We start from the raw sequence: 25,749 nt of genomic DNA on the forward strand, positions 1-25,749 counted from the left end.
GGACTCACAGGGCATGGGACATTGGTGCTGTTCAGCCGTCGCATTCCTGCATCCAAGGGCTTCGGTTTGGAGAAGGTCCTTGGGGAGTTTAATGAGCCGATGATCCCAGGTGGACTGAGGCAGGGATGGATCCCAAACCTTCATGCCTTTGCCTGGAGGCGTCATGGCCATCATGGGTTTTCCCAGCCCAGGTCCTGCTCGAAGTGGGGAGCCCTGCCCTGCCCCAAAAGAAAACACAAAAGAGCCTCCAAGTTCTCATGAGTGCCAAAAAGTATTTGTGCCTATTTCAGGTCCCTCTGCAGAAGCTGTGTTATCATAATTAACTGAAATGTTTCTCCATGGGCATATTTCCCCTCTTCTCCCACCACACCAGCCCTCATGAAACAGTCACTTATTCTCCCCTTGCTGTTGTGTTGAGATGTACCAGGCTGCGGGCAGGACCTGCTGCCCTCCCCAGCCTGGCCTCAATAGCACGGCTTGTTCTCCGTGCAGGGGTGATGATCCAGTGGCAGCTGATGTAAATCCCAGGAACACCACTGAGAGCAGCCCCAGGGGCCACCTCCTGAGAAGATCTGGCCACTGAAATACAATAACGTTGATGTGCCAAGCCAGGAGGCTGGAAGATCCCAACAGCCTGTGCTGTGATGGTGAATTATCACTCCCTCACAGACACTTTTTTAATAGATTCCTTTCTTACTCCACAGCCAGTGCAGAAGCTTGGTTGTGCACCACAACATGGCCAAGGAGAATGCAGGGTAGGGAAAGAGACGGCTCTGAGCTTGGCTGAAGATGTGGAGGCATGGGAGACATATTCCCACGCAAGACGAGACCTTTCGTCTGTTTTGGGATAAAAAGTATAGCCAATGCCACCTGTGTGTTACAGAGTAGGCAGCAAACCTCTGCTCTGTCAGACCAACCCTCTTTGCCAATGCTCACACTCCTGCTTGGGTGGGTGTCAGGGGGGTTGGCTGGTTTTGGATGCACGTTCCCGGGAAGATGGGCCTGACATAATTCTCATGTTCTTACTGCAGACTGGCAGAGTGCAGCATCTCCTGAAGATGCTCTAGCTCTTCTCCAGTGGTTCAGCCTAGCAGTTGGCTCTGATGTGAAGGGAGTTCCTTCCAACCCTTACTTTTTAATTTCCAAGGTACTGTAGCATCCAAATCACCTCCAGATAGCAAACTCTCTCTGGTGCGAACAGGTACTTGAGTGATAAATCTTGCCATGGGAAGTCACAAGCAGGCCAGGAGACACACAGAAGGCATGTGCCAAGAGGACAGCCACCATTCTGGGTGGCACTGGCTTTCTCCCTGTCCTGGGACCTGCAAGCTGATGGGTGATGGACCAGTCCCAGCGCTGTTTGACCACACAGCGTTTGCAGACCCTGAAAAAAGGCTCCCGCTGGGGGCCAGGCATCTTTCAGGTCCAATCTGCTCCATGCTGCCCACACTCACTTGAGGAGGGTCCCCAGCGTGGAGCAGCACCCCCGCCGCTGGCTGGGAGCTCCCCGGATTCCCCACGCACCCTCTCCCCGCTGTGCCCCAGGGATGACGCTGATACCCCGGGCAAGGCCGGCGGGCAGCCACGGCAGGCGCACACCGATCGCCGGGGGCAAAGGTCCGCGGGGCTCCCCCGGCCCCGGGAGCCGCCGCAGCGGCGGGCAGCGCGGAGGGACGGCGGAGGGACGGCGGAGCATTCCCGTTCCCCCGCGGGGAGGGCCCCGCCGCCGCCGCCCCGCCCGGCCCGGCCCGCCCCGCCGCGCTGAGTGGGCCCCGCGGCGCGGCGCGGAGCGGCGGGCGGGACGCCACGGGGCGGGGCGGGACGCGGCGGCCGAGCCCGGCGAGACAGCGGCGGAAAGTGCCACGACTCCACACGGCCGCGGCGGCGAGGAGGGACCGCGACCCGGCACGGGTGGGTAGGGGCGGCGGCAGCCCTTCCTTCCCCCGGCCCCTTCCCCGGCCACCGCTTCCGCGATCCCCCCGCGCCCGCCCCGCGCTGCCAGCGGGACCCCCCGCCCGGCGCTGCCCCCGGCCCCGCACTCGGCGCACTCGGAGCGGGTGGGACCCCCCAGCCGCGGCCCCGGCGCGGAGCCGTGTCCCGCGGGAGCGGCCCGGGCAGCGGGGGGGATCCCGGCCCGGGGTCCGGTCCGTGCGCCGGGGGCCGGGCGGATGAATGGCCCCGAGCACGGAATGGCGGCGTGTGCGGGCAGGGCGAGGTCCGGGCCCCGCGCTGCCCCCGGCCCCCCGAGCGCCGCCGTCCTGCCCCAGCGCCAGCCGGATGACAATTATTAATCTGATTAACCGCGCTTACAGAAGGTCCCGGCGCTCGGGCCGCTCTCCCTTGTCCATTTTTTTTTTCCTTAACTAAGCCCCCGACAAAACTGTGCTGGCACCCGGAGACCCCCCGCAGCGTGGGGTCCCCGAGCTTTTAGGGAGAGGCATCGACCCCATAAGCGCAGACCCCTCACCCACCGTGGGGTCTTCCCAGCCTGGACATGAGCAGCCTTCCCGCGGGTCTGCCCCGCTCCTCGCCCTGCCAGGGAAGCGGTCCAGCGGAAGAGCGTGTGCTGCACACGTGGCTGACCGGGATGGAGAAGTGTCCGCGCCTGGAATGCCAGCTCTCACCTTCGTCGAAGCCCCGCATCAGCGGGAAATGGTTGGAAGGAGTCGCGGCTGCTGGATGTGAGCCCCAGGGAGGAGCTGATGAGGACCGGCAGTGAAATGCCTCTTCGGGCCAGGGAGGGGAGAGAAAATTTGTAATAGCCGCCGCGCAGATTAGTCAAGCTGCAGCTGTGTTGTGGTGCTCTTACACTCTTCTCCTATATATACGTGTATTTTCTGCCTGTTTTTTCACTCCTGGGCTCTGGAAGGGAGCTGGCAGCACTGCTGGCAAGCACAAGCCAGCTGGCTGCTGCTGCCAGAGCTAATGGAGCACTAAGACACGTTCAATTAAGTTGAGCTATAACTGTTGATGACGGGCTGATCTGGAGTTGCTGCGTGGAGTAGCACATGCTGCTGGGAGGCTGGAAGTGCACAGTCACTTACACAGAAAATGTATTTAAACAGAGGCTGCTGCCAACGTGGGCAGGATCTGCACGTGGCGTGCAGGCTTTTCTTGTTTGTTTTTAATTTTTGTCTCTCTCTATTGCAACAGGGCAGAGAGAAAATCTCCAGGAGAAGTATCTGGTGATTGTTTTTTTTATCTGCTGGCAGTGCTGTTGCCTTCTCCTGCTGCTGGTCTGCCCTGCTGTTCACAGGATCAGGCCTCCCAGTTCCCTCGTCCTTGCCCTTTCCCTCCTTTTTTTTTAACCTGCTTGGATATGTAGAGGAAAGGATGCTGCAGGTGCTTCACAGGCAGGCATTGCTGTGGATTATGCAGAGCCCAGTTCTCTCTTTCTCTGTCCCCCATCACCTCTCCTGCATTGCTCTCACGTGAGATGCCACCTTGACACCATGGCAAAGTGGAAGCCTTGGACTGCAGGGGGGGGCAGTGTCCTGCTTGCAAAGAGCATCTTTTCCTATCTGCAGCACCTATCAACACCAGGAGGAGATAACACATATTTTCCTTTGGCTGTGACAAGAAACAAGATTTCTGTGGTTACTGCACAGTCTGTCTCTTCCTTTGCTCCTGCCCACCTGTTGCATGGCCTGGGTGATTTAAACCAGGGTTGGTGGAGGGCTGGGTCTTAAAGATGCTGAATTCCCTTGGATTTCATGTATGGTCACAGAGGGGAGGACAGGCTGAACAGGTGGCAGAGTTCCAGCCTGGCTTTTGACACAGCTGTCAGTGACAAATGTGACCACAAGACACTGAGCATGGCCCTGGTGCTGTCATGTCACGTGTCTGGGGTTAGTTCGTCCTGGAAATTGTTTAGTGCTGAAAAACCAGCAAGGCTGGGTGCTTTTCTGGTTCTGCTTCCTTAGGGCAAGTTGGACTTTTGCTCAGGTCAAACAGAGGTGGCTGCACGTGCAGGGAGGTGAGGGAGGTCAGGTCTCTTGGGCTGTTATCTGGGATTTTGGGAAGTGTGATGGATAACAAGGAAAAGCCACATGAGTGGAAGAGTCAGAGCACAGCATTTCAGCCAGCTCCTTTACATGAGAAGGCCAAGTGGACCAGTTGTCCATCTTATTCCTGTTCTGGTGATGGGGAAAAGCTTTACCTGGACAAGCTGTTTTGGGGAAGGAGCCTGTGTATGGAGATATTTGATGATTTCTGCTGTTTTGGCTGGGAGAGGAGGATGCTCCAGAAATTTCATGGAAGTAAATGTGCTCAGTGTTGGATGTGAACTTGATTTTTTGAGCATGGATTCTGATAACTGCTGGTGTCCACCCATCTTTTGGGCACACAACCCTGTCCCAAACAGATGGAAAAATGCCATTGTAGGAGTGAAGTCCTGTGGAGGACCAGAAGCTATGGAAGGGAGGATCCTGAAGTCTTTGAGCCTCTTCAGAGTGTGGCTGTCAGGCTGAACATGTGAGACTCCCCTTGGTGCTCTGTTTTGCCATGTCCCAGCTAAGGCTTTGTGCAGGTGGGAAGCGTAGAGGGCTTTCCTGCCAAAGGGCACATGTGCTTGCGAGGGGGATGGCGTCTTGCTGTGCAAGTCCAGGAGCAAACTTCCAGCCCTTGGAAGGGCAAAGGTGGCAAGGTGAGGAAATGTCAAAGCAGAGCTTCTCTCCTGGGCGCTAACACCGCAGCATAAATGCTTCTGGCATCTCTGCACCAGGAAGTTCCTGTAGGAAGACTTTTCCTTATCCCCCAAATGCCAAGGCCAGCCTGCCTTGATTTAAGTGTGTGTGGCTGGCTGTGCACAGTTGGACAGATGGGCTCTTCCCTGAACAGGTTGTTGGGCTGCTTGTGCCAAGTCCCGACCGCAGGAGGAGCCCTACAGGTAGAACTCGCTCCTCGCAGTCAGCACCGGGGCTGCGGGGCACGAGCGAGCTTTGAGGCAGGACCAAGGTTTGCCACGAGAGTCCTGGCTGGCACCTCTCGCTCCTTCCTGTGGATTTTCTCCCAGCACATCTGTCCTTGGGAACAGCTCTCCCCTGGTTGAGCAGTGGGAGCTTGGATGTCCTCTGTGAGCATCTCAGCTGCTTGCAGGAGCTCTGACTGCTGCCGTGGCTCTTTTGCAGGTCCACAGCTCCTCAGTGCTCTGGCTGCTTTGTTCCTGTATTGCTTTTGGTCTGGAGGGGGTTGTTGGGGTGCTTTTGTTTCGCTAGGAAGGACTTTAGTGCTCATTTACGTCCTTATCTCACCCTGGCTGTAAAGCCGGGCAGGAGGCAAGGTACAGGCAACTTTTACTGCAGCCCGTGGGGCTGGGTGAGGCTCTCTTCGAGGGAGAGAGGGTATGGGGCTCTGTAAGGGCTTCTGGGGGACAGTCTTGTGGGGTGAGGTGTGGGGCAGGCACAGGGATCTGGTGCCGTGATGCCACATCCAGCACTGCCAGCTCGCCCACCTCACACCCCTGCCTCTGTCCTCTCATCCGTCCTCCATAGTGGAGGCTGGGATTTCTTCCCCCATTCCCATCCCCTGTGAGCTCCATCAAGCTGCTTTTGAGGGTGGCAGTACCAGCTGGTGGGGTTGGAGTGTGCTGGTCAGCACTTGGGGATGCCCTTGCCCCAAGCTGGAGCACCAGATTTTTCTCTAGATTTGAAACTGTGGTGCTGTGAGGTCAAGAAGGGTTTGTTTTTACAAATATGTTGGGGTTGCTGGGTGAGAAATGTAGGTCACCTTGTTCTGCCCCTAAAACAGCTCCTGGGTGCTTTGGTGTAGCGCTAAACCTGGCACAGGATTGTGGGTATGTGTTCTCCAGCCCTACTTTTTATTTACTGCCAGGGAGAGGAAATCCAGTCATTTTCACCCTGTGGGTTAGGAATTATCTGTCTGTCCTGGTTGGGGCCATCCCAAAGTGCTGCTCCCAAGTCGGAAGGCAATGACTTGGCACCAGATGTGCTGGGATAGAGTGGGCTGAGGCCATTTAAACACAAAATGGCCAGGGTAGATGTAATAGTGATGCCTGTGGTATCAGCTGGGATCTCCAGAGGTGCCCTGGGGTAGAAAATTGGCCCTGACAGGGGAGGCTGGTTCCAGCTGGCATGGACAGCCCTCCTGCCTGCCAGCTTCTCTCTCTGCTGCTTTACCTGGGATGCTTGGAGAGGTGGGCAGGGAGAGCTGGGCTGCTGGTTAGAACATCCTTCCCCAGGCAGGTTGGTGTCTCCAGTGGGAGATTTGCAGCTCCTCCCAGCTCTGCTCCCCCTGCTTGGGTGCTGGAGATGAGTTTTCACTGCACTGTCCCCAGCTTGAGCTGCAGATTCAAGTTTGCTGCTCCAGCTCTTAGAAAGGAAGGGCCTCCGAGGCGTCTCCCTGCAAGCACTGAGGTTTGAAAAGATGCTGATCTCCTTAGGTTTGTTCTTATTTTTGCCTCCTCCCCTTCCAGCCCCTCCCTCCCTCCTCAACCCACAACCCCTTAAAGAGGAAATTTCGATAATGTCAACAGTTAAGCGTGGGGATGAGAACTCCTGGTGGCTGAGGACTTCCTGCATTTTGCTCTTTGTGTTTTGATTCACAATGATGAGAACCACAGCCATAGCAGCTCCTGGAGAATGTCCCTTCCCAGATTAGCTGCTTGACACCAGCATCTGAGGCCATGAGTCACCTCAGAGCCACATGGAAGCAATGCCCTGGTGGATGAAGCACATGAATGGGACAGAAGTAGGCTTTAAAAGCAGGACAGCCTTCAAGTATCCATTAAGAGGAGTGGGGGTGGCAGCATCTTTCCCCAGGTGTGGCTAAACCCTGCTTGCCAGACCTCAGACTGGCAGTACGGTGTCCGCTGCTCCTCAGCAGCAGTGCCACAGTGTGCAGGTGGTAAAGGGAGGAGGGAAGGGCTGCTGCAAAGCTTTTCTTTTTCCAGGGGGATATTTTACTCCAAAGCTGACACCTGGGTGTGCATCTGGGTCTGATGAAAAAGCCAGGTGCTCCAGGGAAAGCCCAGATTTTGGCCAGCTTGCACCCAGCAGTCTGAAAGTGGGCTCCTTTACTGCTGCACATGTGGCTTAGGGTCATGCAAAACCACCCCGCTGGACATAAGAACGTGGCTTGTGGCTGTCTCTGACTCATCCCTGTTTTTTAATTCCCTCTCTTTGGTTCTTCTGGAGATGAAATTTAGTCCCTGGGATGCAACTGGACCCCTGTGCATGGGCAGCGTGGCAGAGGAGCACAAACTTAGGGGTGTGCAGGCAGGTCGACCTGAGTCGTGTGAATCTGGAGTGTTCCTCTTCCCAGTGCACAGATGTCCATGTGAAACTCCTGCTCAGAACGGCCATTGCATTTCTTTCCTCCCCTGCTGCCCTTATCTGTTGTCCTGGTGTCTTGCAGGCACAGAAGAGTAAGGCAGGATGGATGTGTACGACCCTCAGACGCTGGGTGTTATGGTCTTTGGAGGCTTCATGGTGATCTCAGCCATTGGGATCTTCCTGGTGTCCACCTTCTCCATGAAGGAGACGTCGTACGAGGAAGCCTTGGCCAAGCAACGCAAGGAGCTTGAGAAGACCCAGCAGCAGAAGTTAGAGAAAAAGAAGAAAGAGAAACCAGTTGAGAAGAAGGGAAAAGCAAAGAAAAAGGAAGAGAAACCGAATGGAAAGATCCCAGAGCAGCAGCTTACTCAGGAAGTGACGGACCCTCCCAAGGAAGTGGTTCCTGAGCCTGCTGTAGCGCCTGAGCCTGTCACAGTTGAGACTCCAGCTGCAGCAGTGGCAGTTGTCCCCCAGGAAAAGGAGAAACCTGTTCCGTCACCTAAGGAGAAGAGGAAGAAGGAGAAGAAGGTGGCAAAGGTAGAGCCTGCTCCTAGCCCGGTGTTGGCTCCAGCCCCTGTCAGCGTCCCCAAAAGTTCTCCGGTCCGGGAGGTGGCCCCTAAGGAGGTGCCTGTTGTGGCAGTGCCCCCAGTTGGCACTCAGCAAAGCGCTCCAGTCATCAGCTCTGTCACCGTCAAGAAAACCGAGGCTCTTCCAGCCCAGGAGGATCAGAAGCATGATGGACCTGCCAAGAAAAAGGCTGCATCCAAGAAGAAGAGTGAGCCAGGTAAGGCCAGATTCCTCTGCCTATATCCCCTTGGTCCAGCACACAGGTGTTGGAGAGTTACAGGTTCCTCTGGGATTTGTGTTGTGGGATCTGGACAGAGGAATGAACGAGAGGTGCATGTCCCTGTCCTGGGAGAGGGACAGCTGCTAAGGTGCTGCACATCTGGGTGGAAAGCCAGGATGAGGTGTTCTCCCCATAGAACCCTGACTTCTAAAAATACAGAGGAGCTCTCCCACACTTTTACATGGAGCTGGGTCACTGCTGGCATTTCCTCATCCTTTAGCGGAGGTGAAGAAGGATTCTTCAAGGAGAGAGGATTGATGGAGTTTTATACTGCAGGGGATTGGTCGTAGAGTAATTAGAGGGAAGTGACTTTGGATCTGTCACAGGGAAGGGAAAACTTGCCCATCATCAGTCATGCCTCACTTGATTGACTCAGAGATGGAAGAGATCAGGTGGTCCTGAATTCTGCAGAATATAAAAAGGTGTACGGAGGGGAAAATCAGCTCTGTAGCTGGATTTGTGCCTCTCATTGTACCGGTGGGAACAGTTTGGGATTTATTTTTGGTTAAATGATAATGACAGGCACTAAAAATGTGAGTGCTTTCAGACCTGTAGAAGGGTTCCCATGTGGACGCATGGGAGAAATCTCTCAGGTGTTCTCAAAGATGTCATGTGATGTGCACTTCTTTAACAAAAAAAGCCCCAACCCACCAAACTAAAAGGCATCCCTTCTTCTGCAGCACATCCAAACCTGCTGTGCAGCCTGGCAGTTCCCACACCCACATTTTGGAAGAGGGCCTGCTACTCAGCAGGACATTTGCAGCTGCTGAGTTTCAAAGATGGGTTAAACTCCTTGAATCTTCTCTTCTGAGGAAAGGATTTTATTAAAGGCCATATCCACACGTGATGGTGTTTCAAACAGTTGGAGAAGCTGCTCCTGGAGGGTGTTGCAGGGGTGGTGTTGGGGAAACTGGAGGTGACTGGCTTGTTGTGTGCACCCATGTGAAAAACACAGTCCTAAATCCAAGCTGTAATGGCTGAGGGAATGTGGCTGGGAGATGAACTTTTAGCATTTGTTAAGTTGCGAGGTTTTTGCTGCTCCAAACTGAGATTCCCCTTGGGTATGAAGGAGAATGCTGCATGTCCTGAAAGCAAAGAGTGGTGTCCTAGCTGCTCCTGTGGGATTTTGCAAAGGAAAGCTCTCGGTGGGATTTGCAACGTGTTGTGGGCAGCCGTGGTCTCTCCTCCTCAAATGCAAAGGAACAAATTATCCTGTGGCAGATAAAAATGGGTGCTCAAAGTGTCCAAGGACACATCCTCAGCACTGAAACAGATGGCAAAACTGACGAGAGCGGCCTGGGGTATTTTTCTCTTGTGTGGTTTGTTTCATCCATGTCTCCCAGGTCCCCTGGGATGTACGAAGTGGCTCTTCAGACCACTCATCCAGCTGTGCTTTCCCATGGCAGCTTTGCCACATGGCTGCTCCTTGTCCCATTGCTCCGTCAGCGAGGTGCGAGGTTCCTGACTCTGCACGTGGGCTCGGTGTCAGCACTGGTGTCCCTGTGCCACAGCCTGGGCTCGGTGTCAGCACTGGTGTCCCTGTGCCACAGCCTGGCAGGCTGCCCTGGCTCCGTGTGCCAGCTGCAAGGTGGGGTTTGCACAGTGCCTGCCCTTTCCAGAGCTCCCTCCCGCCACTCCACCTGGAGAGGGGCGGAATTCCGCTTGGTGTGTCCCTGCACGCAGCAGGACTGAGGCAGGGGATGCCGTGTGCTGTCCTGCAGCCCTGCAGTTGCCAACATGAGGAAAGTGTGAGCCAAGCCTCGGGCCCTGGTTGCACAGGGGGGTGGAGCTGGCCCGGCTGCGCTGCTGGGAAGTGGCTGCAGCTGGGGACGCAGACTCGGCTGCTGCCAGGGCTCGGCGCTGCCATCCCAAATGGATCTACCAGAGATCACTCAGCAATTACTGTCCCTGGCCAAACAGACTCGACTTGGGGGAAAACTAATTTATTCCCAATTAAAGCAGATGAGAAACAGAGACAAAATTAAAAAAACACCTTCCCCCCTGCCCTTATTCCCAGGCTCAACTTCACTCCTTCCCTCCTGGCTCCTCTACCTCCCCTTCCTGAGTGATGCAGGAGGATAGGGACTGTGGTCAGTTTATTACAGCCGCACTCTGCAGCTGTTTCCTCCTCACACCTTTCCCCTGCTCCAGTGTGGGGCCTTCCATGGGCTTCAGTCCTTCAGGAGGAACCTGTTCCAGCATGGGCTCCATTCTCCAGAGGAGAATCTCTGCTCCAACACCTGCAGCACTTCCTCCTCCTCCTCCTTCTTTGAACTTCGCTGCTTGAGGCATCCAAAGCTTTGTATTCAAGAGACCCTGGTGTTAATGACTTCAGGGGCTCTGGAGCTACTGGACTCCAAACTGCTTTTCCTTCTGTGATTTTCTAGGAAAATGAGCCCACTGGGCCATAGATACAGTGCGGGAACCCCTAAACCACTGCCTCTGGGTATCGTGACCATGTGCAGTGAGGTCCTACAACAGCATCATGGTCCCTGATGCTCCCTGGCTTTCCCAGGTTAGCAGAGGGGTAGGGGAAGGGTTGGAGTAACGTTGCTCCCTTAGCAAAGGGCTGGAATAAACCTGGCTGGTGAAAGGTGGGAGATGACCTCGCTGTCACCGGCACCAGTGCGTGGAGTGACATCCTTCAGCAAGGTTGTGTTTTGGTGCAGTCCAGCTCCTGATGCCCAACATGTCTGAGCCTTCTGGCATTGGCAAAGCACTCCCAGCTCCTGCTGAGAATCTCTCAGTTTGGTAGAGGCTGATGGCTGGGACCAGTTGTTGAGCCAGGCAGAGGTGACAGCTGACTCAAGGAGCATGTGTGTGGTGTCATCTCCAGCACTTCTCCTACTGCTCTCTCTCAGAGAGGTACCAAATGTGACTGGAAATCTGGGTGGATGATGGTTTGAGATGGCAGTTGTGGGGTTGAAGCCAGCTGAGATGATACCATATTTCTGCTGTTGTCCCCAGAAGTCCCAACCCCTCCCCTTTCCTCCCTAGCACCTACGGATTCGGATGGGGCCCTGTACCTGCCCTACAAGACGCTTGTGTCCACGGTCAGCAGCATGGTGTTCAGTGAGGGGGAGGCCCAGCAGCTCATTGAGATCCTGACGGAGAAAGCAGGAATCATCCAGGACACCTGGCACACGGTAGGGCTCTGCCAGGGCTCTGCTGAGCCTCAGGAGGTGCAAGGGGAGGGAAGGCACCCCATTTTCAGGCAGGCTGGCCCTGAGGGTGTCTTGGAGAGTGGGGCTGAATTTTCCCCTGGAGCAGAGGGCAGGATGTTGTGCGTGTGGGGTGGAGGGGATGGATCTGAAGGTGGTGGTCCCCACTGATGTGCCACCCCATGCTGGCAGGCCACGCAGAAGGGTGACCCCGTTGCTGTCCTGAAACGCCAGCTGGAGGAGAAGGAGAAGCAGCTCTCTGCCGAGCAGGAGGATGCAGCTGCTGCCAAGAACAAACTGCGGGAGCTGAGCAAGGTAAGCCCTGCGTGGCCCTCCTGGCATCCCCAGTGTGGGCTCTGCTCATGGTGGCACTCCATGTGCCTCCTGCTCCCCGCATCTCAGCCCCCTTGCAGGTGAAGCCCAGGAACTCTTTGGGCACTTCACCTGTTGGCTGTTTTCTTCCCAAAAAGGGGAGGAGATCCTCACCTGCCCCCCTCTCTTGGGCCTGCTCCAGTTTGGGGAGGTGCCAGCCCAAAGAACCGCAGGGTAATGCCCGCTGGCAGCCATGGGAAGAGCAGGGGAAAACCCTTTCTGTAAGAGATTGCAGCTTTCTTCTCCTTCAGGGAGAAAGGCAAATCCTCCCTTGTTTCAGATCCCCTGAGGTGAGAAGGTGCCTTTGTAAGGAGCTGGATCCTATTTACAGTGCCCTTCCCTGACTCACTCCCTGCCTCCTCCCTTTCTGGGTGTTGAAGGCAGAACAGATCCCTGCCACGCTGAACTTGTGGCTGTCAAGTCCATCTGCCTAATTTTTCTGCTTTGCCCCAAATGCTGTGTGATATTATATATCCTGGGGGAGGAAAATAAAATTCCAGGCTGTCTTACTCCTTTCTCTTAGCTGGCCCAACATGGAACAACAGTGGCATCCAGTGGCCACAGAGCCCAAAACAAAATGCAGGAGGAAATGTAAGTGCTAAGTGTACCTGGGTGTGGGGGCAGCAATGAAAGGGCTAAACTTTGTAGTCTGCTGAGCCAGGAGGCCGCATCCTCTTAAAATGGGGAAACCTGTGCTCTGAGGACTAACTGGGGTCCTCCTTTCCTGGAAGGAGCTGGTGGCTGAGCGGGCCAAGGCAGTGGCCGTGGAAGGCAAGCTGAAGGAGCAGCTGCTGGCCCGCGAGCGGGAGATCGTGGCGGTGCAGGCACGGATGCAGGCCAGCTACCAGGACCATGTCAGCGAGACCCAGCAGCTCCAGGGCAAGGTGAGCCCCAGGCCATGCTTTGCACCTGCCTCCTGCTGCTGCCAGGTGGCTACTGGTGCCACATGTGTGACCTTCTGGAGAATGCTGAGCTGAGGGAGGGGGCGAGAGCCTCAGGGAGGGGCGAGAACCTGCAGTGCTCCTGGGCTGTGGTGCCCAAGTTCCCCCCCCAAATCCCTTTCAGGCCCCCCTAAACCCCCCTTAAACTCCCCCAAATCCCTTTCCAAACCCCTTCAAGTCCCCCCACACCACTCTAAGACCCACTTAATACCCCCAAAATTCCCCAAATACCTACCCCAACCCCTTTAGGCCCCCTCCCAGCCTCTTTGGAGAAGAGGCACGTGGGAGCATCCTCATGGGATGTCACACCCCTGGGGGCTGTCAGCATCAGCAGACGCTCCCCTGCATTGCCAGTCCCTCCTGCTCATCTCCTGGGCTTCGACAGGGGGAGCAAAAGGGCTGGGGGTGGCATTAACCCCTCTTGGGCTCCTCTAGATCCGGACCCTGCAGGAACAGCTGGAGAACGGCCCCAACACGCAGCTGGCTCGCCTGCAGCAGGAGAACTCCATCCTGAGGGATGCCCTCAACCAGGCTACCAGCCAGATGGAAAGCAAGTAAGGCTGGGGTGGGGGGGCAGAGCCTGGGGCTGCCCTCTGGCACTCCCTGGCTTGGCCACCCCCTTTCTCAAAGGTACTTCTACAGACACCCCAACTAGCTGGAGGAAGAGGAGGGAATGAGGGAGGAAGAGCTTGCCAAATGGCTCTTGGGGGTGCACCAGGAGAAACAAGGATGTTCTTCCCAAGTGAAAGGGCAGGGAATCCCTCTCTCCTTTGGGGTCACCTGTGCTGATGCCAGAACCAACAGGCAGTGGAGCAGGGAGAGGGGATCAGAAGGCACTGTGGTGTTTTTCCCCCGCAGGGGAGCTCATACTCTCAAACTTGAGAAGAAATGCAGGTGGCTCTTTGATGGGAGTGATGCTGCAGAGAGCAGAGCTCAGCCCAATGTGTGCAGAACAAATAGGAGCTAGGTAGAAGAATTTCACACTCCTTTTTATAGACAGTCTGAAATGACTGGTGATTAACAGCAGGCAAATAATTACAGAGTAGGCTCCAGCTGTAGTGCTTCCTCTTGTGTCTGGGAACACAGATCCATGTGTCCTCTACTTCATAAGAAAGGAATGTCTCCTGTGACTGAAACAGGACTTTTCTAAAGTGTTTTGTTGGCTCTTTCCACCCCCTCCCTAAAGGACCAGGAATGTCCTAGAAACAGGCAAACAAAGCTCACCATGTCAGGTCCTGTGTCAGGCCCACAGGAGGGAGGATGCGTTCCCCCATGGTGACACCAGAGAGGCTTGGCTGGCCTGTGGGCTGAAGTAACCCTGCTTCTGTTGCTGCAGGCAAAATGCTGAGCTGGCCAAGTTGAGGCAGGAGTGCAGCAAGCTGATGAAAGAGCTGTCTGAGAAGTCGGAGGTGCTGCAGCAAGAGGAGCAGCAGAGGAAGAGCTGGGAGATCAAAGCGGCGGCCTCGGAGAAGCGAATCGAGCAGCTGCAGGTCAGGCAGGCGCCGGCAAACGCGCTCCCCTCGCAGGGATGGGTGGCTGGATGGGAGGGGATCCATGCACTTGGCCATAGGAAGGGCTAGGAGGGAGGTGAATGTCCCTGGGTGGGAAGGAAGCTGCCTGGCAGGCTTCCTGATTGCTCTCCCCCCATTAGCTTGTCACATCAGTGTGCCCCTTGTGCAGCACTGCCAGCAGAGCCCAGGGAGCAGGATGCCCTGGTTGAAGCCATTCTGCTGCAGGTGCTCTCTCTCTCAGATGGTTTTTAGCCTGTTGCTCTCTCTCTCTGGTGTAGGAGACGGAGCTCGTGGCTTTTTTTGGTTGCCAGCAGGGAGTGGCTGGGTTTGGGGTTTTCAGGGGTGTTGAAAGGACACCTCCCAAGCAGAGCCTCTGAGCACACAGAGGTGTGCTCCTGGCAGGCAGGCTGGACTCACACAGGGAAGAGCATCTTCTTGGGATGTTGACAGTGCTCCTGCTGGGATCCTGCTGGGATGTTGCTAAGCTATGGGCTGGGAGCATTAATCCCAGTGTAGCAGACAGAGTGAGGGATGTCCTCAGGAATGTGCTGTGGTCTCTGAATTGCTCTGGCCTCTTCAAGAAGGGGCTGTGGTGGAGGAGACCTTTATCTGCACATGCCAAAATGGTTTTGTAGAGGAGTTCCTAGAGCAAGGGGCCTTCCATATCCTTGCTCTTTATTTTTTGTGTGCCTGAGGATGTGAATCTGTTTTGGATGGGCTGCATTTGGCTCCTGCTGCTTTTGCAGGTGAGGAGCAAGGAGGGTGATGTGAGCACACAGCTGGTGTGAAGGCAGGAGCTGCCTTCCTGGCTCAAAGCAGAAGTTCCTAGACATGCTTTTGGGAGAACTCCAGGCCTGTCAGCTTGCTGCACACCTTAATGCTAATTAAATAAATCACACTAGCTGGAAGACTCTAAAGTCATGTGCTGAAGGTGCTAGGGAGAATGTGTTCCACAGTAACACCTGGAGCTCTGAGCTGAGGATACTGAGTCAAATCCACAAAAAACAGAGCAGCTCTGCTTTCCAGGTGGTGCTGGAAGCATCCCTTGGACAGAGCCAGGCCTCCTGGTTTACCTTGTCCTGTCCCTGCCATTGCAAAGCAATTTTTCTCCCTCTGCAGGGGTGCCACTTGTACCTGTAAAGCCGCAACTCCTCCTCCTCCTCCTCCTTTGCCTTCCCTCTCAAAATGCCTGCCCTGGCCAGGCCTCTTCCTTGCTGCTTTGTATGATGGGAAAAAAAGAAGTATTCCCTGGCCCAAATTGCACAGAAAATTCCTCCACGTGTGGAAACGTGGTTGGGTGTCTCTGTTCTGCAAAGCCCCGCGCCAGCCCCTCTCCCTGCTGGGCTGGGGCGATTTGAACCAGGGCTCTGAGAGGTTTTTCAGAGCTCTCCAAAAGAGAGGTTGGCCATGAAGTTGGCTCAGAACCGAGACATTTGGGTATTGTCTACTTCCCAACATGAGGGCTGGCACGGGATAAACCATGAGGGTGCTTCCCTGCGCAGCGGGAGCTGGGGGGGAAGGGTGACTTTATTCCCCCAAAACACAGCTTAAAAACAGGATTATGTGACACATGAAGCTTTATTTCAAATCGGCTGGGGTGTCTGTCACGCTCCAGGAAACCTTCTTTTCCTGCTGTGCAGGCTTACCAACGGGAGGCAGAGGTGATGCTGCAGAAGAGGCTGGACGAGGTCAGCGACGAGCTCCGCAAAACCCAGAGCAGCTACAAGAGCCTGTTGGCAGATGCAGAAAAGACCAAAGGGCAGCAGCAGAGCATTGCTGGTGAGGAGCTGGGATCAGCATGGGGAGGGCTCTGGGGCAGACTGGAGACTTTGAGAGCTTGGAGGAGCCAGCTGGGGCAGAATAAGTAGATCCAGGGATGAGTGGTGTTGGTGTGAGCAAGACATGGGCTGATCCCTGGTTCTATCCCAGGATGTTACTCCCAATGCCTCTCTCCTGTGCTGTCCTGCATCCCTGCCTGCCCTTTCTGTGCCTCCTCAAAGCACCCATGGCCAAAACTTCTTTGGCTACGATCCTGCTTGGATCAGAGCAGGGTAAGGAGTCTCCAGGTTTGTTTGCACGTTCCTTACCCTGTTTGTCACCCTTGCCTCCAACAGAACTGCAGGCCAAGCTGCTGAGCTCTGAGGCAGAGGTTAAAAGTAAGCTGCTGGAGTTGGACAGTGTGAAAGGGAAGCTGCAGGATGCCAGCTCGGAGAATACAAAGCTTCTGGAGAGGATCAAGTCCATCGAAGCTCTGCTGGAAGCAGGACAGATGCGGGAGGCAGAAAAAGACAGAGACCTGCAGGTTGTGTGCTCATTTAATTGGGGTGGGAGGAGGGGAGTGGGCGACACTGCTTGCACAATCCCTGCTTCGTCTTTGCTCTGGGATCCTCTCTGGGATGCCACTGAAAGGACTGACATGCATCACATGCCTGGGGCAGGTAATCAAAGTGCTTTCTCTCTTCCAGGCAGCCAATGAAGCAGAAATGAAGCAGCTGCAGTCAAGGTGGGTCCAGGTGCACATCCTGCTGTGGCACCTCCAGCTTGCTGTCCATGTGTCCCAGGCTTTCTTGAGCACTGAGCCTGTGGCTGAGGGCTTCCTGCCTTCCAGGCAGGCTTGGGGCTGCCCAGCTGGGAAGTCAAGGTCAATCCTGGCCAGCAGTGCTGTTTAAAATGTTAATTTGCTCTGCTGCTGGCCCTATGTAACAGCCAGTCCATTCTGAAGTAGGACTGAATTGCTGGCAGGCACGTGGAATCTGACCAGTCCCACAGAACAGGAGGTTCTACTGGTGTTGGTGCTGGGTGTGGGATGTCTCTGGTCCAAGTCCCTGCTCAAGGCTGAGCCAACCAGTGGAAGGTTTTTTAAAATGTTTCCAGGTATCTCCAAGGATAGAGATTCACCAGCACTCTGGGTCCCTATTCCAGTGTTTGATAACCTCTTTCCCCACATCCCAGCACAGAAAGGTTTCCTGGCATTTAACTGGAGTTTCCCATGTCTTGAGTCCTGTCTGTTGCTCCTTGAGCATGTGCTGGGCACCTCCAATAAGGCCCAGGCTCTGCATGGGGTTAAGATTTCTCAGATGCCCCCACTGCCAGCAAGCATCCAGTATCCCTGTAAAGGAAGGCAGCTGCTGAGTTGTCCTGGGACCCCAAGAGACTTGTGTAGTTCTTCTCAACAGCCTGAACCTTGGTTTGCTCAAACTGGGGGTCCTTTCAGGGCATGTGGGGGATCTGAGGGTGTGGAGGGAAGCTGCAGCTCTCTGGTATCAAGTTGGCAGCCCTCATTTAGGATTAGTCAATATAGTGGGATGATACTTTTGAAATGCAGAGCTGTGGGCTCTCTCAGCCTGATGAGCCATGGACAGGAGCAGTCCCAGTTGTGCAAGCTGGAATTCCTGGCCTTTGCATCAGGTTGCTGCTTCATCTTTTTGTGTGTGTACAGCCAGCCAGTTACTTGATTGATTGTTATTGCTGGTAAGGGGGTAGAAAACCAGATCCCACTCCAGTATTGCCATGGCTGTGGTTTTTAGTCCTGCTCCCTCTTCCTCCTGCTGTGTGTAGATCCCAGAGCAGACCAGAATAGGAAGGGCTGTGGTCTCCATCTCGGGAGCTTGCTGCCCGTGAGGGAGGTGACTGCTCAGGCTCACTCCTGCATCCTGCCCTTCCAGACTCCAGGAGAAGACAAACCAGCTCTCAGCCTTGGAAAGGGAAGCCACGCAGCTGCGGGAGGCAGTGGAGCAACAGAAGGTGAAAAACAACGTACGTGAGTGACAGACCTCACCCATCTTGGTCACCTGCTGATGGCTCTGGGTGTAGCCAGAGGCTCTTCAGCCCCACAGATCTCTGGAGGCATTGCCTCATCTGCCAGAGAGCAGGAATACCACTGGCAGGCTGTACAGCTGGAGCTGGTGGGCTGCCTGAGCTGGCATGTCTGTCTCGTGTTCTCTTGGGAGATTTAGGACCTGGTAACCCGGAGGGATCCTACCCTGGTAGGGCCAAGGCAATCCCTGAGCAGGCTCCTTCACACCTTCCTGCTCCTCTGCTCCTTATCCCTCTACTGCAAGGTGGTGTCAGTTTTGTGGAGGCCACCCTGCATCCCTGCACTTGGCCTGTGTCCCCTGCAGGCATCCTGAGCATGCTTGTGGAGCTCCTGCCCCGCCCAGCTGTGGCCTGCTCCCTCCAGGGCACTGCCAGAGCAATGGGGTGTGTGGAGCCACTGGAAAGATGGGGGAGAAAGGAATGCATGCGGGCATGGGATGGAAAACTCCTGACCAAACCCAATTCCCTAGGCAGAGGCTTTGAAATCCCCTGCAGTGCCAGCAAGCAGCTTTGTGGCCCTTGACACAGTGTGTGGCTTATTGCCTTCTCTGTGTGGTCTCCACAGGACCTTCGGGAAAAGAACTGGAAGGCAATGGAAGCACTGACCACAGTGGAGAAGGCGTGCGAGGAAAAACTGCTTGCTGCTACAAAAGCAAAGGTGAGCCTGGCTTTTCCCTGGTGTTGGAAGGGAAACATTCAGCTTCCTCAAGCCACCAGCGAGGCTTGCCCCGGGTTGCCTGCCTCCTTAGGAGCAGTGCTGGCCCAACGCTGCTGCAAGCTTCTCCAGAATTTCTCTTGAGGGCAGTGCATCCCTCGTACTGGTCACGGATGGGGAGCCTGGAAGGTGGTTGAACTGGAAGTGACATTTTTGTGGTTCGCAGCATCAGCAGTTTTCTGTGTTGGCTGGTTTCCCCAGCCCTGTAGGCACAGAAAAGCAGGACCAGTGTTGTCACCCTGGCCAGCAGGTGCCCAGGACCTCCATCCACTGCAGTTTGTCCCTCTTTCAGGAAGAGCTGGCCCAACAGCTGGACGCGCTCCAGACACGAACCAAGCAGACGCTGCTCTCCGCCCTCCCCGGAGTCACCATGTCCTCACAGCAGGTGGGACAGGCTTCCTCAGCCCCCCCCAGAACCTCCTCTACATGGGAAGGAGAGATGTCTAAGCATCCTCCTTCTTCCTTGTTCTCTTTCTTCCAAACTCAGGATTATGACAAGTGGCTGCTGGAGTTTAAGGAGAAGACCGTGGGTGTGCTAAAGCAGCAGATGATCACAACGGAGCCATCAGTAAGTGAAGGCTGGGAAGTGGAGGGATGAGGGAGTGCTGGAGGGTCACATGTTCCTTCTCCTCATCTCTCTCCCCTTGCCTCTCCTTTTAGGATTCAGCTCTTAAATTAAAAGAGGCAGAGGAAGCGCAAAGCACTTTACAAGCAGAATGTGAGCAGTACAGAACGATCCTCGCAGAGACAGTAAGTTCCTGCTCTTTGCACTGTGTTGGTTTCCCACTGGAAATTCCTCCCTGGAGAGGTCTCCTGGCAACCCAGGCTGCCTGTGAGCTCAGGGTGGGCATCCCTTGGTGTGTTGGGGGGGCAGAGTATTTGTCAGTGAGACAGAGGAACAGGATAAATGTGAGTTTCTAGAGCTCTTCTTCAGCCTAAGTGTGTTGGAAACCTTGCTGGTGGTGATGGGATAAGACACAACAAGGGGTGGTTGAGCCAGAACAAGGATTAGGAGCCCCCAGCCCCACCTGAGGCATCTCATTCTGTCACCTGTTGTTTGCCTCAAATCCTTGGAGAGGCTTTGGCTATGCCAAGGCTTCTGGCCCTTGCACTGCTCGGTGCCCGGTGGGGGCTGGAGGAGGTTTGGGCTCAGCTGAGGCTTTGCCTGCAGGAAGGGATGCTGCGAAACCTGCAGAAGAGTGTGGAGGAGGAGGAGCAAGTGTGGAAGGCAAAGCTCACAGCCTCTGAAGAGGAGCTCCAAAAGGTGCGTGTTGGTGACACACCTGGGCTTGGTGCTCCTGGAGCTGGACTTCCAGGAGAAGGGGATCTGTTGGCTATGAATTGGTTGGTAATCCTAAGCGTTCCTGCCAGCTGTGAACACCGAGACACAGGGACTTTCTTTTCTCCCCAAATCTACCCCTCCTGTCACCAAGCCAGCTGACAAAAAGCCCACCTCACGTAGAATGTTCCCTCTTGAATGCAGAACTGAGATTAAGCTATTTTCCATGGTCTGGCTGCTCCTTGTCCATCACGTGGGGTATTGGAGTTAACTGGGGCTGCAGGGAGGTGGGGGAAGCAGTTGTACAAGAGATGTTTGATTTCTCAGCCCGCTGCTGGCTCCTGCAGCGCCAGCACTGCTGAGGGCTGGTGTAGGATTGCACAGGGTGACGTGGCTGCTGATGGTGTGCGTGATGGGAAGAACGTGATGAGAAGAACGCCTGGTGCCTAGGGCAGCTCCCAGAGCAATCCTGCCTCTCGGTGGAGAGGAGGTGAATTCCTCCTTTCCAAAAACTTCAACATCTGTGGAGTCTTTAAAAAACCAGCCTGGGTTTAAGTGCTTTTTCTGGCAGCTTGGCCTCTCTTAATAATGAAGTCCATGCCACCTCATCGGAAAGTTGCTGCTTCCAAACCAAAAACTGCTTTCAGCAGGAAGCTTGTGCTGAGTCTGCTGCTGGTTTCTTGGGTGTTGAAACCTGACTGCAGCCACCTGAAGCACTGCAGGCAAGAGCTGTTGCCTTGCTCCACGATTTATTGCATGTGTGTGTTAGACTTGTCCTCCCTGGGAAGGAGAGCTCCTCTGTGGAGCTCCCCTTGGATGTCAGACTTCTACCTGATGGGTGCAGGATGAGGTGGGAGTGAAGCAGCAGCCAGTTTTTGATTGAGCCAGAGGTGCTCAGTGTCCTCCTCTGATCCTTTCTGCTTCAGTCACACCTGCAGCTGAAATCCCTGGAAGGCATGGTGGAGAAGTTGAAAGCAGATCTGCAGAGCACAGATCAGGTGAGGTTTTTTGGGGAGGGGAGGTCTCTGCATGGGTACCAGAGAGGCGCACGCTGTGCTTGCCTTGAGTCAGGCCCCATCTCCTGACTTGCCTTGGGGAGGGCAGGCTTTAACCATAGGATGTTTGGGATGTGTTGGACCTCAAGCAATCAACCCCCTCCTGCTTTCCTCTCTTTTAATCCAGTTAAAGGAATACACCTCTCTTCTGGAAACGCAACTGGAAAATCACTTGGAGACAGCCAGCTCCGAGCGCCAGAACTACACAAAAGAAGTTGGAGCCGTAAGTGTGGTGGCTGCTGCCTTCTTCACCTTCTTCTAACCCTGACTCACCACCCATGCACGTTTTGAGGATTTGAGGAGTGCCCTGGGATTCTGGGAAGTGCCCCAGGGATCTGCAGCTTTGCAAAGAAGGAGAAAACAGATGGAGATGGTTGCTCCAGTCTGGGTTGCAGACTCCTAAAGCCAGGATAGCCATGGGCAAGGTGATGGGTCAGGGAGATCTGTATGGAGGTGCTGTCTGCTGCTCCCAGGTGGCCCGTGTGGTCTCTGTGGCTCAGGTGAGACAGGCCTGTCCCATGGCTGTCTCTCTGAGCAGGCATCAGAAGGCAGATCAGCACGTGATGCCACCATGACCTCTTTGAGATGTTGCATCATAAAAAAGCCTCCTTAGGCCAAAGAGTTCCAAAACCAAGTGCATAAAAGGACTATTTTTTTTCTCCTTTCTGTTCCTCCTCGACAGTTGAGGCAGCTCTTGTCAGAGTCCCAGGAGGAGCTGGAGGCAGCAAAGACTGAAACGCAGAAGCAGAGCAAGGAGCTGGCCCTGGTAAGGAGGGACCCTGGGAGATGCCCTGCTGAGTCCTTGGGGCTGGTTTGCAAACCAGCTGTGGGGCCAGCACCCTTCCTGTGGGGCTGAGGGAGGGCAGGAAGGCACAGCCATTGCATGGGGAAGCCTGGTGGGGACCACATATTCAGAGGCAGTGCTTGAGACCCAGAAGGAGATTTTTTACTTGCCTGTCTTTCCTCCTGATTGGGAGGTGATGGGGGTGAGAAGCAAGGGGGAGCAGCAAGGCTTGCTCAAGCTGCTGTGTAGCAGAAAAACCCAGCTGCCCCACCACTGGACACTTGTCACCACACCACCACTCTGGGGCAGGGGTTTGTGTGTTCATCCATCCGTCCATCCATCCCAGAGCAGATGAGGTGGATGCTCTGCATCCCTGGGAGCTGTCATGCCTCCAGCTGCCCAGGTTAGGTACCACTGTCCTGCTCTGGCAGAAACCGAGGTGGTTTTCCAAACATTCCAGCTCATGTGCAAGCCAAAAAGCTGGCAGGCTTTACCTGTAGGCCCCTGTGGGTCGTGTGAAGGCTGTGGCACAGAGATATTGCTGCTTGCTGCTCCTCCCTCAGGCCAGGCAGCAGCTGAGTGAGGTGAAGAGCCACGTACAGGAGGGAGAATAGTGGGGTTACAAGCTGAGCCAAGTGAGCCTGCACCCCTCGAGGTTGGGGTGGTGAGACCACTCCTGTGGAGGCTCTGACCCTTGAGCATGTCCCTGGCCTGTGTCACCATCTCTCACCACATGGAGAACTGCACACAACTCTGCTCAGGGCTGTCACAGCTGTGTTGTGTCCCACCCTGTGTTGGGGGCAGCCAGCCCAGCCCCGCCTCCCCCAATCAACCATGGATCCTGTTCCCATAGGGAATATAGCAGCCAGCTTTCACCAGGCTGTTCCCTTTGGGAGCCCTCTGTCCTGGCACCAGGCTGGCAAGGTTTGGGGGATGCAGGCAGGACATGCTCCAAGCCCTTGGGCCAGCACTGCCATGTGACAATGCCCTGTGGGGCTCAGAGCTTGGGTCTCCTCAGAGGAAGGGGACAATACCCTGACAGAGCTGTGCTGGGATCCCTTCCCAGCCAGTGGGGATTAGGATTACAGAGGCTCCATAAATCTTGCTGGAGCTGGGCTGAGGGCATTAGCAGCAGCTGTTCCCTTCCAGGCTGACATCTCTGCCAGTGGCAGTGCTCTTTCTCTTTTAATCCTGTTAACTGTGGAGCCTTCTCCCAGTCATGGGAGCCTGCCAGGCACATCTTTCTCTATGGGGTGCCTCTCATCCCACATGCCAGCTGGTGCTGCCTGAGGAGCAAGCAAGATTTAGTAGTGCTAAGCCAAGCCCCAGGCCCCCCCATCAGCAACCTCCCAGCAGAGGGGGGATGCTGGTACCTATTGCCCATTGGTGCCATGGTGAATGCTTCCGTTTTTATTTCTTCTGTCCAGCCCAGCTCTCTTGGTGATGTCCCTGCTAGCTCATTTCGTGAGTCTTTTTAAAATTTTATTTCTGGGTGTTTTCCCCTCTTCTCAACACAGCTGAAAACCCAGCTGGAGCAGAACGAAATGCTGGCGGAGAAGGAGCAAATGCTGCGGCAAAAGCTGGCACGGGAGCTGGAGGAGGTGGGTGTGGGCGAGGATACCAGGGTTTGCAAAGCCTTCCTGGGTTCTTGGCTGCTAATAAAGCCCAAGAATTAATTTGAAGAATTAATCTGAAGGCTTTTTCCCCATCACTGTCCACACCTCAGACATGGCTGTGAGACATTCTCTCCCACAGCTGAAGGACTTCTTAGAGCTGCTGTGCTAAAGCCATGTGGCATCACTGGCCCCTCAAATTCAGCTCTCCCAGTGCCCCCATGTCTTGTGCCAGGTTTTTGCTTTGAGGGTTAAGGGCTTTAGCTGGGTTTCCTGCTGCTCCTGGTGAGAAATGCCATCTCCCTGGTGGAAGCTGTATCAGCATAAGCAATGCCTTATGTGCCTGTACAACCCAGCTCTTCAGCAGGACACACCCAGGGGGCATTCAGGGATGGCTGGAGCAGGATGTGTGGGAGATGCCGTTGGCTTCTGTGCTTACTGAGTGTGTCCTTTTGCAGGCCCAGAGCTTAGCACGCAGCTTGCAAGCAGAGCTGGAAAAGCTGAGACTGGCTGAACATGCAGCAGCTTCAGACAGGGAGGAGGCCCAACATCTCAAGGTGATTTGGCTGTGCTATGACAGCAAAAGTCATGTCCGAGCAGGACTAAGGGCATGATTTATCATTTCTGAGGATGAAGGAGTGAGGCCCATGGTTACCCTGCAGGAGAGGGCTGAGAGCTCCACCGTGGCTGAAGGACAGCAGGGTCACAGCTACTGCATCCCTGCAGGCCAAGAGAAGTGTGATGCCCTGAGCAAACACACACAGGCTGGGCTTTTCACACACTGGGAAAGCATCCAGTCTCAGCCCATGGCATCTCCAGGGGGCCAGAGAGAGCTGTAGCTTTGGGGGATGCCTGTTCTCCCTGTCCAGGAGGGAAGTAGGTGTTCCCCTGGCCTGTGGTCACTGAGACAGCTTGATGCAGGCCTGAGGTGCTTTGAAGGGGTGAAGGTCAGCAGGCAAAGGGAGGCTCAGGCAGATGCCTTCTTTTGACTGCCATGTAGGAAAGACTTGAAAAAGAAAAAAAATTAACAAAGGACCTGGGCCAGGCAGCAACCAAACTACAGGAGCTACTGAAGGTTACCCAGGACCAACTGGCCAAAGAGAGAGAAATGGTGAAGAAGTTGAAAGAACAGCTTCAGGAAACGGTACTGGTGGTGGCCATGGCCCTCCCCTTGATGCTGGTGGAGGCCATGGGGCAGTGTGCACCAGGCAGGGGTTTAAAACTGGAGGCAAGGTGGCCTTTGCTGCCAGAAACCATTTGGGTGGTTTTGGGAAACCCTGGGATCACATGAGATGGTGGTCAAAGTTCTCCCTGCCCCATCTGTGAAATGCTTTGGGGCTTGAGCTGCCATGAGAAAAAGGTTGAGCCAGTTGAGTAACCCACTTCTTTTTTCCTTCTCCAGGGGAAAGAGGACAGTTCAAAGGAAGGGACTTCAGTTTGACAAGTCTTCACCCTGGACCTTACAGTAAACTTACCAAAATGCCTTACACATTCCTAAAAATAAAAATTTATGCTGAATTTACTGTAGATAAAAGATACCAAGCCATTAGCGACCCAAAACCTAGTTTTGAAACTTACAAGAAAACATACAAAACCCCCCCCAAAAACCCAGCCAGTAAACACTGCAGTTTGTAAGAAAATCTTCATACTGTTTTGTACAAGTCTTCGTTTCCTGGGGAGCTGCTGTGGCCACGCTGGGCACACGCTGGGGCTTCACCCTCCTGTTCCAGCAGAACCCACCAACGTGTGAAAAGGGAAGACTGCGTTTGTACATCAACCAGTGCAATTATATTTTTTTTCCTTTTTCTGTTTTTTTCTTTCCTTTTTTTTTTGAGTGAAAGGAGTGTGAAAGTAAGACCCACCATGGAAGGATGCCCTCTTGGATGGGTGGCTCTTGGCACGTGTATTTCTGGGTGTCGATGCAATTAAAATGATGTAGTGAAAAGAGCTTGTCCTTGCTTTGTTTTTCTTGGGGTTTTGTTTGTATTGGGTTTTTTAAATTTGCAAGCCAGGTAGGGTTTTGGGGTCACTGAAGAAGGACTCTGCTTTGGCTAAGAACATCTTCTTTATTCCCCCCTTGCTTGTTATGTCACAGAAGCCATCCCCTGGTTTTGATCCACTACAGGCAAAGGAGAGAAACAATTCCTTCCCACTGATGATCCAGGGCTGGGCTCCCTGTGTGGGGGTTGGCAAGAGGGATTGACACTTTTGCATGGCAGTAGGGGCATGGTGGGGACAGGGACCACTCCTCCTGCTTGCTTTAAAACCTAGTGCTCCCCTGTAATCTGTCCCTGTGGGTGCTGTGTGGTGGTGGCCCTCAGTTACCGTCAGGCTCTCCAGTCCTCTGTTTTCTTCTTGTGGCT

The 25,749-nt window shown here is 54.7% G+C and overlaps 1 protein-coding gene across 4 annotated transcripts; it reads left to right on the forward strand.

Annotated features, from left to right (window-relative positions):
* The first annotated feature begins 1,806 nt into the window (after positions 1-1,806).
* On the forward strand, positions 1,807-25,334 carry RRBP1 (ribosome binding protein 1). 4 transcript variants are annotated; one of them, XM_039569287.1, is made up of 23 exons: positions 1,807-1,911; positions 7,375-8,076; positions 11,137-11,285; positions 11,493-11,615; positions 12,404-12,556; positions 13,049-13,167; positions 13,950-14,103; positions 15,765-15,903; positions 16,239-16,426; positions 16,590-16,627; positions 17,790-17,880; positions 18,506-18,598; positions 18,948-19,040; positions 19,143-19,223; positions 19,316-19,405; positions 19,827-19,919; positions 20,861-20,932; positions 21,117-21,212; positions 21,672-21,755; positions 23,291-23,374; positions 23,845-23,943; positions 24,387-24,530; positions 24,789-25,334. In XM_039569287.1, the coding sequence occupies exons 2-23, from the start codon at positions 7,395-7,397 to the stop codon at positions 24,825-24,827; spliced, it is 2,904 nt and encodes a 967-aa protein (XP_039425221.1). In that variant the 5' UTR covers positions 1,807-1,911; positions 7,375-7,394; the 3' UTR covers positions 24,828-25,334. The 4 variants fall into 4 exon arrangements, with proteins under 4 accessions (XP_039425221.1, XP_039425218.1, XP_039425219.1 ...); XM_039569284.1 differs by lacking the exon at positions 24,387-24,530 and having other exon boundaries at positions 11,107-11,285; positions 24,789-25,333; XM_039569285.1 differs by lacking the exon at positions 24,387-24,530 and having other exon boundaries at positions 24,789-25,333.
* The last annotated feature ends 415 nt before the right edge of the window (positions 25,335-25,749 follow it).

This window comes from Corvus cornix, chromosome 3 (assembly GCF_000738735.6).
Source record: "Corvus cornix cornix isolate S_Up_H32 chromosome 3, ASM73873v5, whole genome shotgun sequence".
In the NCBI taxonomy this organism is placed as follows: domain Eukaryota; kingdom Metazoa; phylum Chordata; class Aves; order Passeriformes; family Corvidae; genus Corvus; species Corvus cornix.

Coding starts and splice junctions, on each gene's coding strand:
- RRBP1 (XM_039569287.1), top strand. CDS start 7,395: ATGGATGTGTACGACCCTCAGACGCTGGGTGTTATGGTCTTTGGAGGC. Junction 19,920..20,860: donor CTGAAGAGGAGCTCCAAAAG/GTGCGTGTTGGT, acceptor TTTCTGCTTCAG/TCACACCTGCAGCTGAAATC. Junction 23,375..23,844: donor TGGCACGGGAGCTGGAGGAG/GTGGGTGTGGGC, acceptor GTCCTTTTGCAG/GCCCAGAGCTTAGCACGCAG.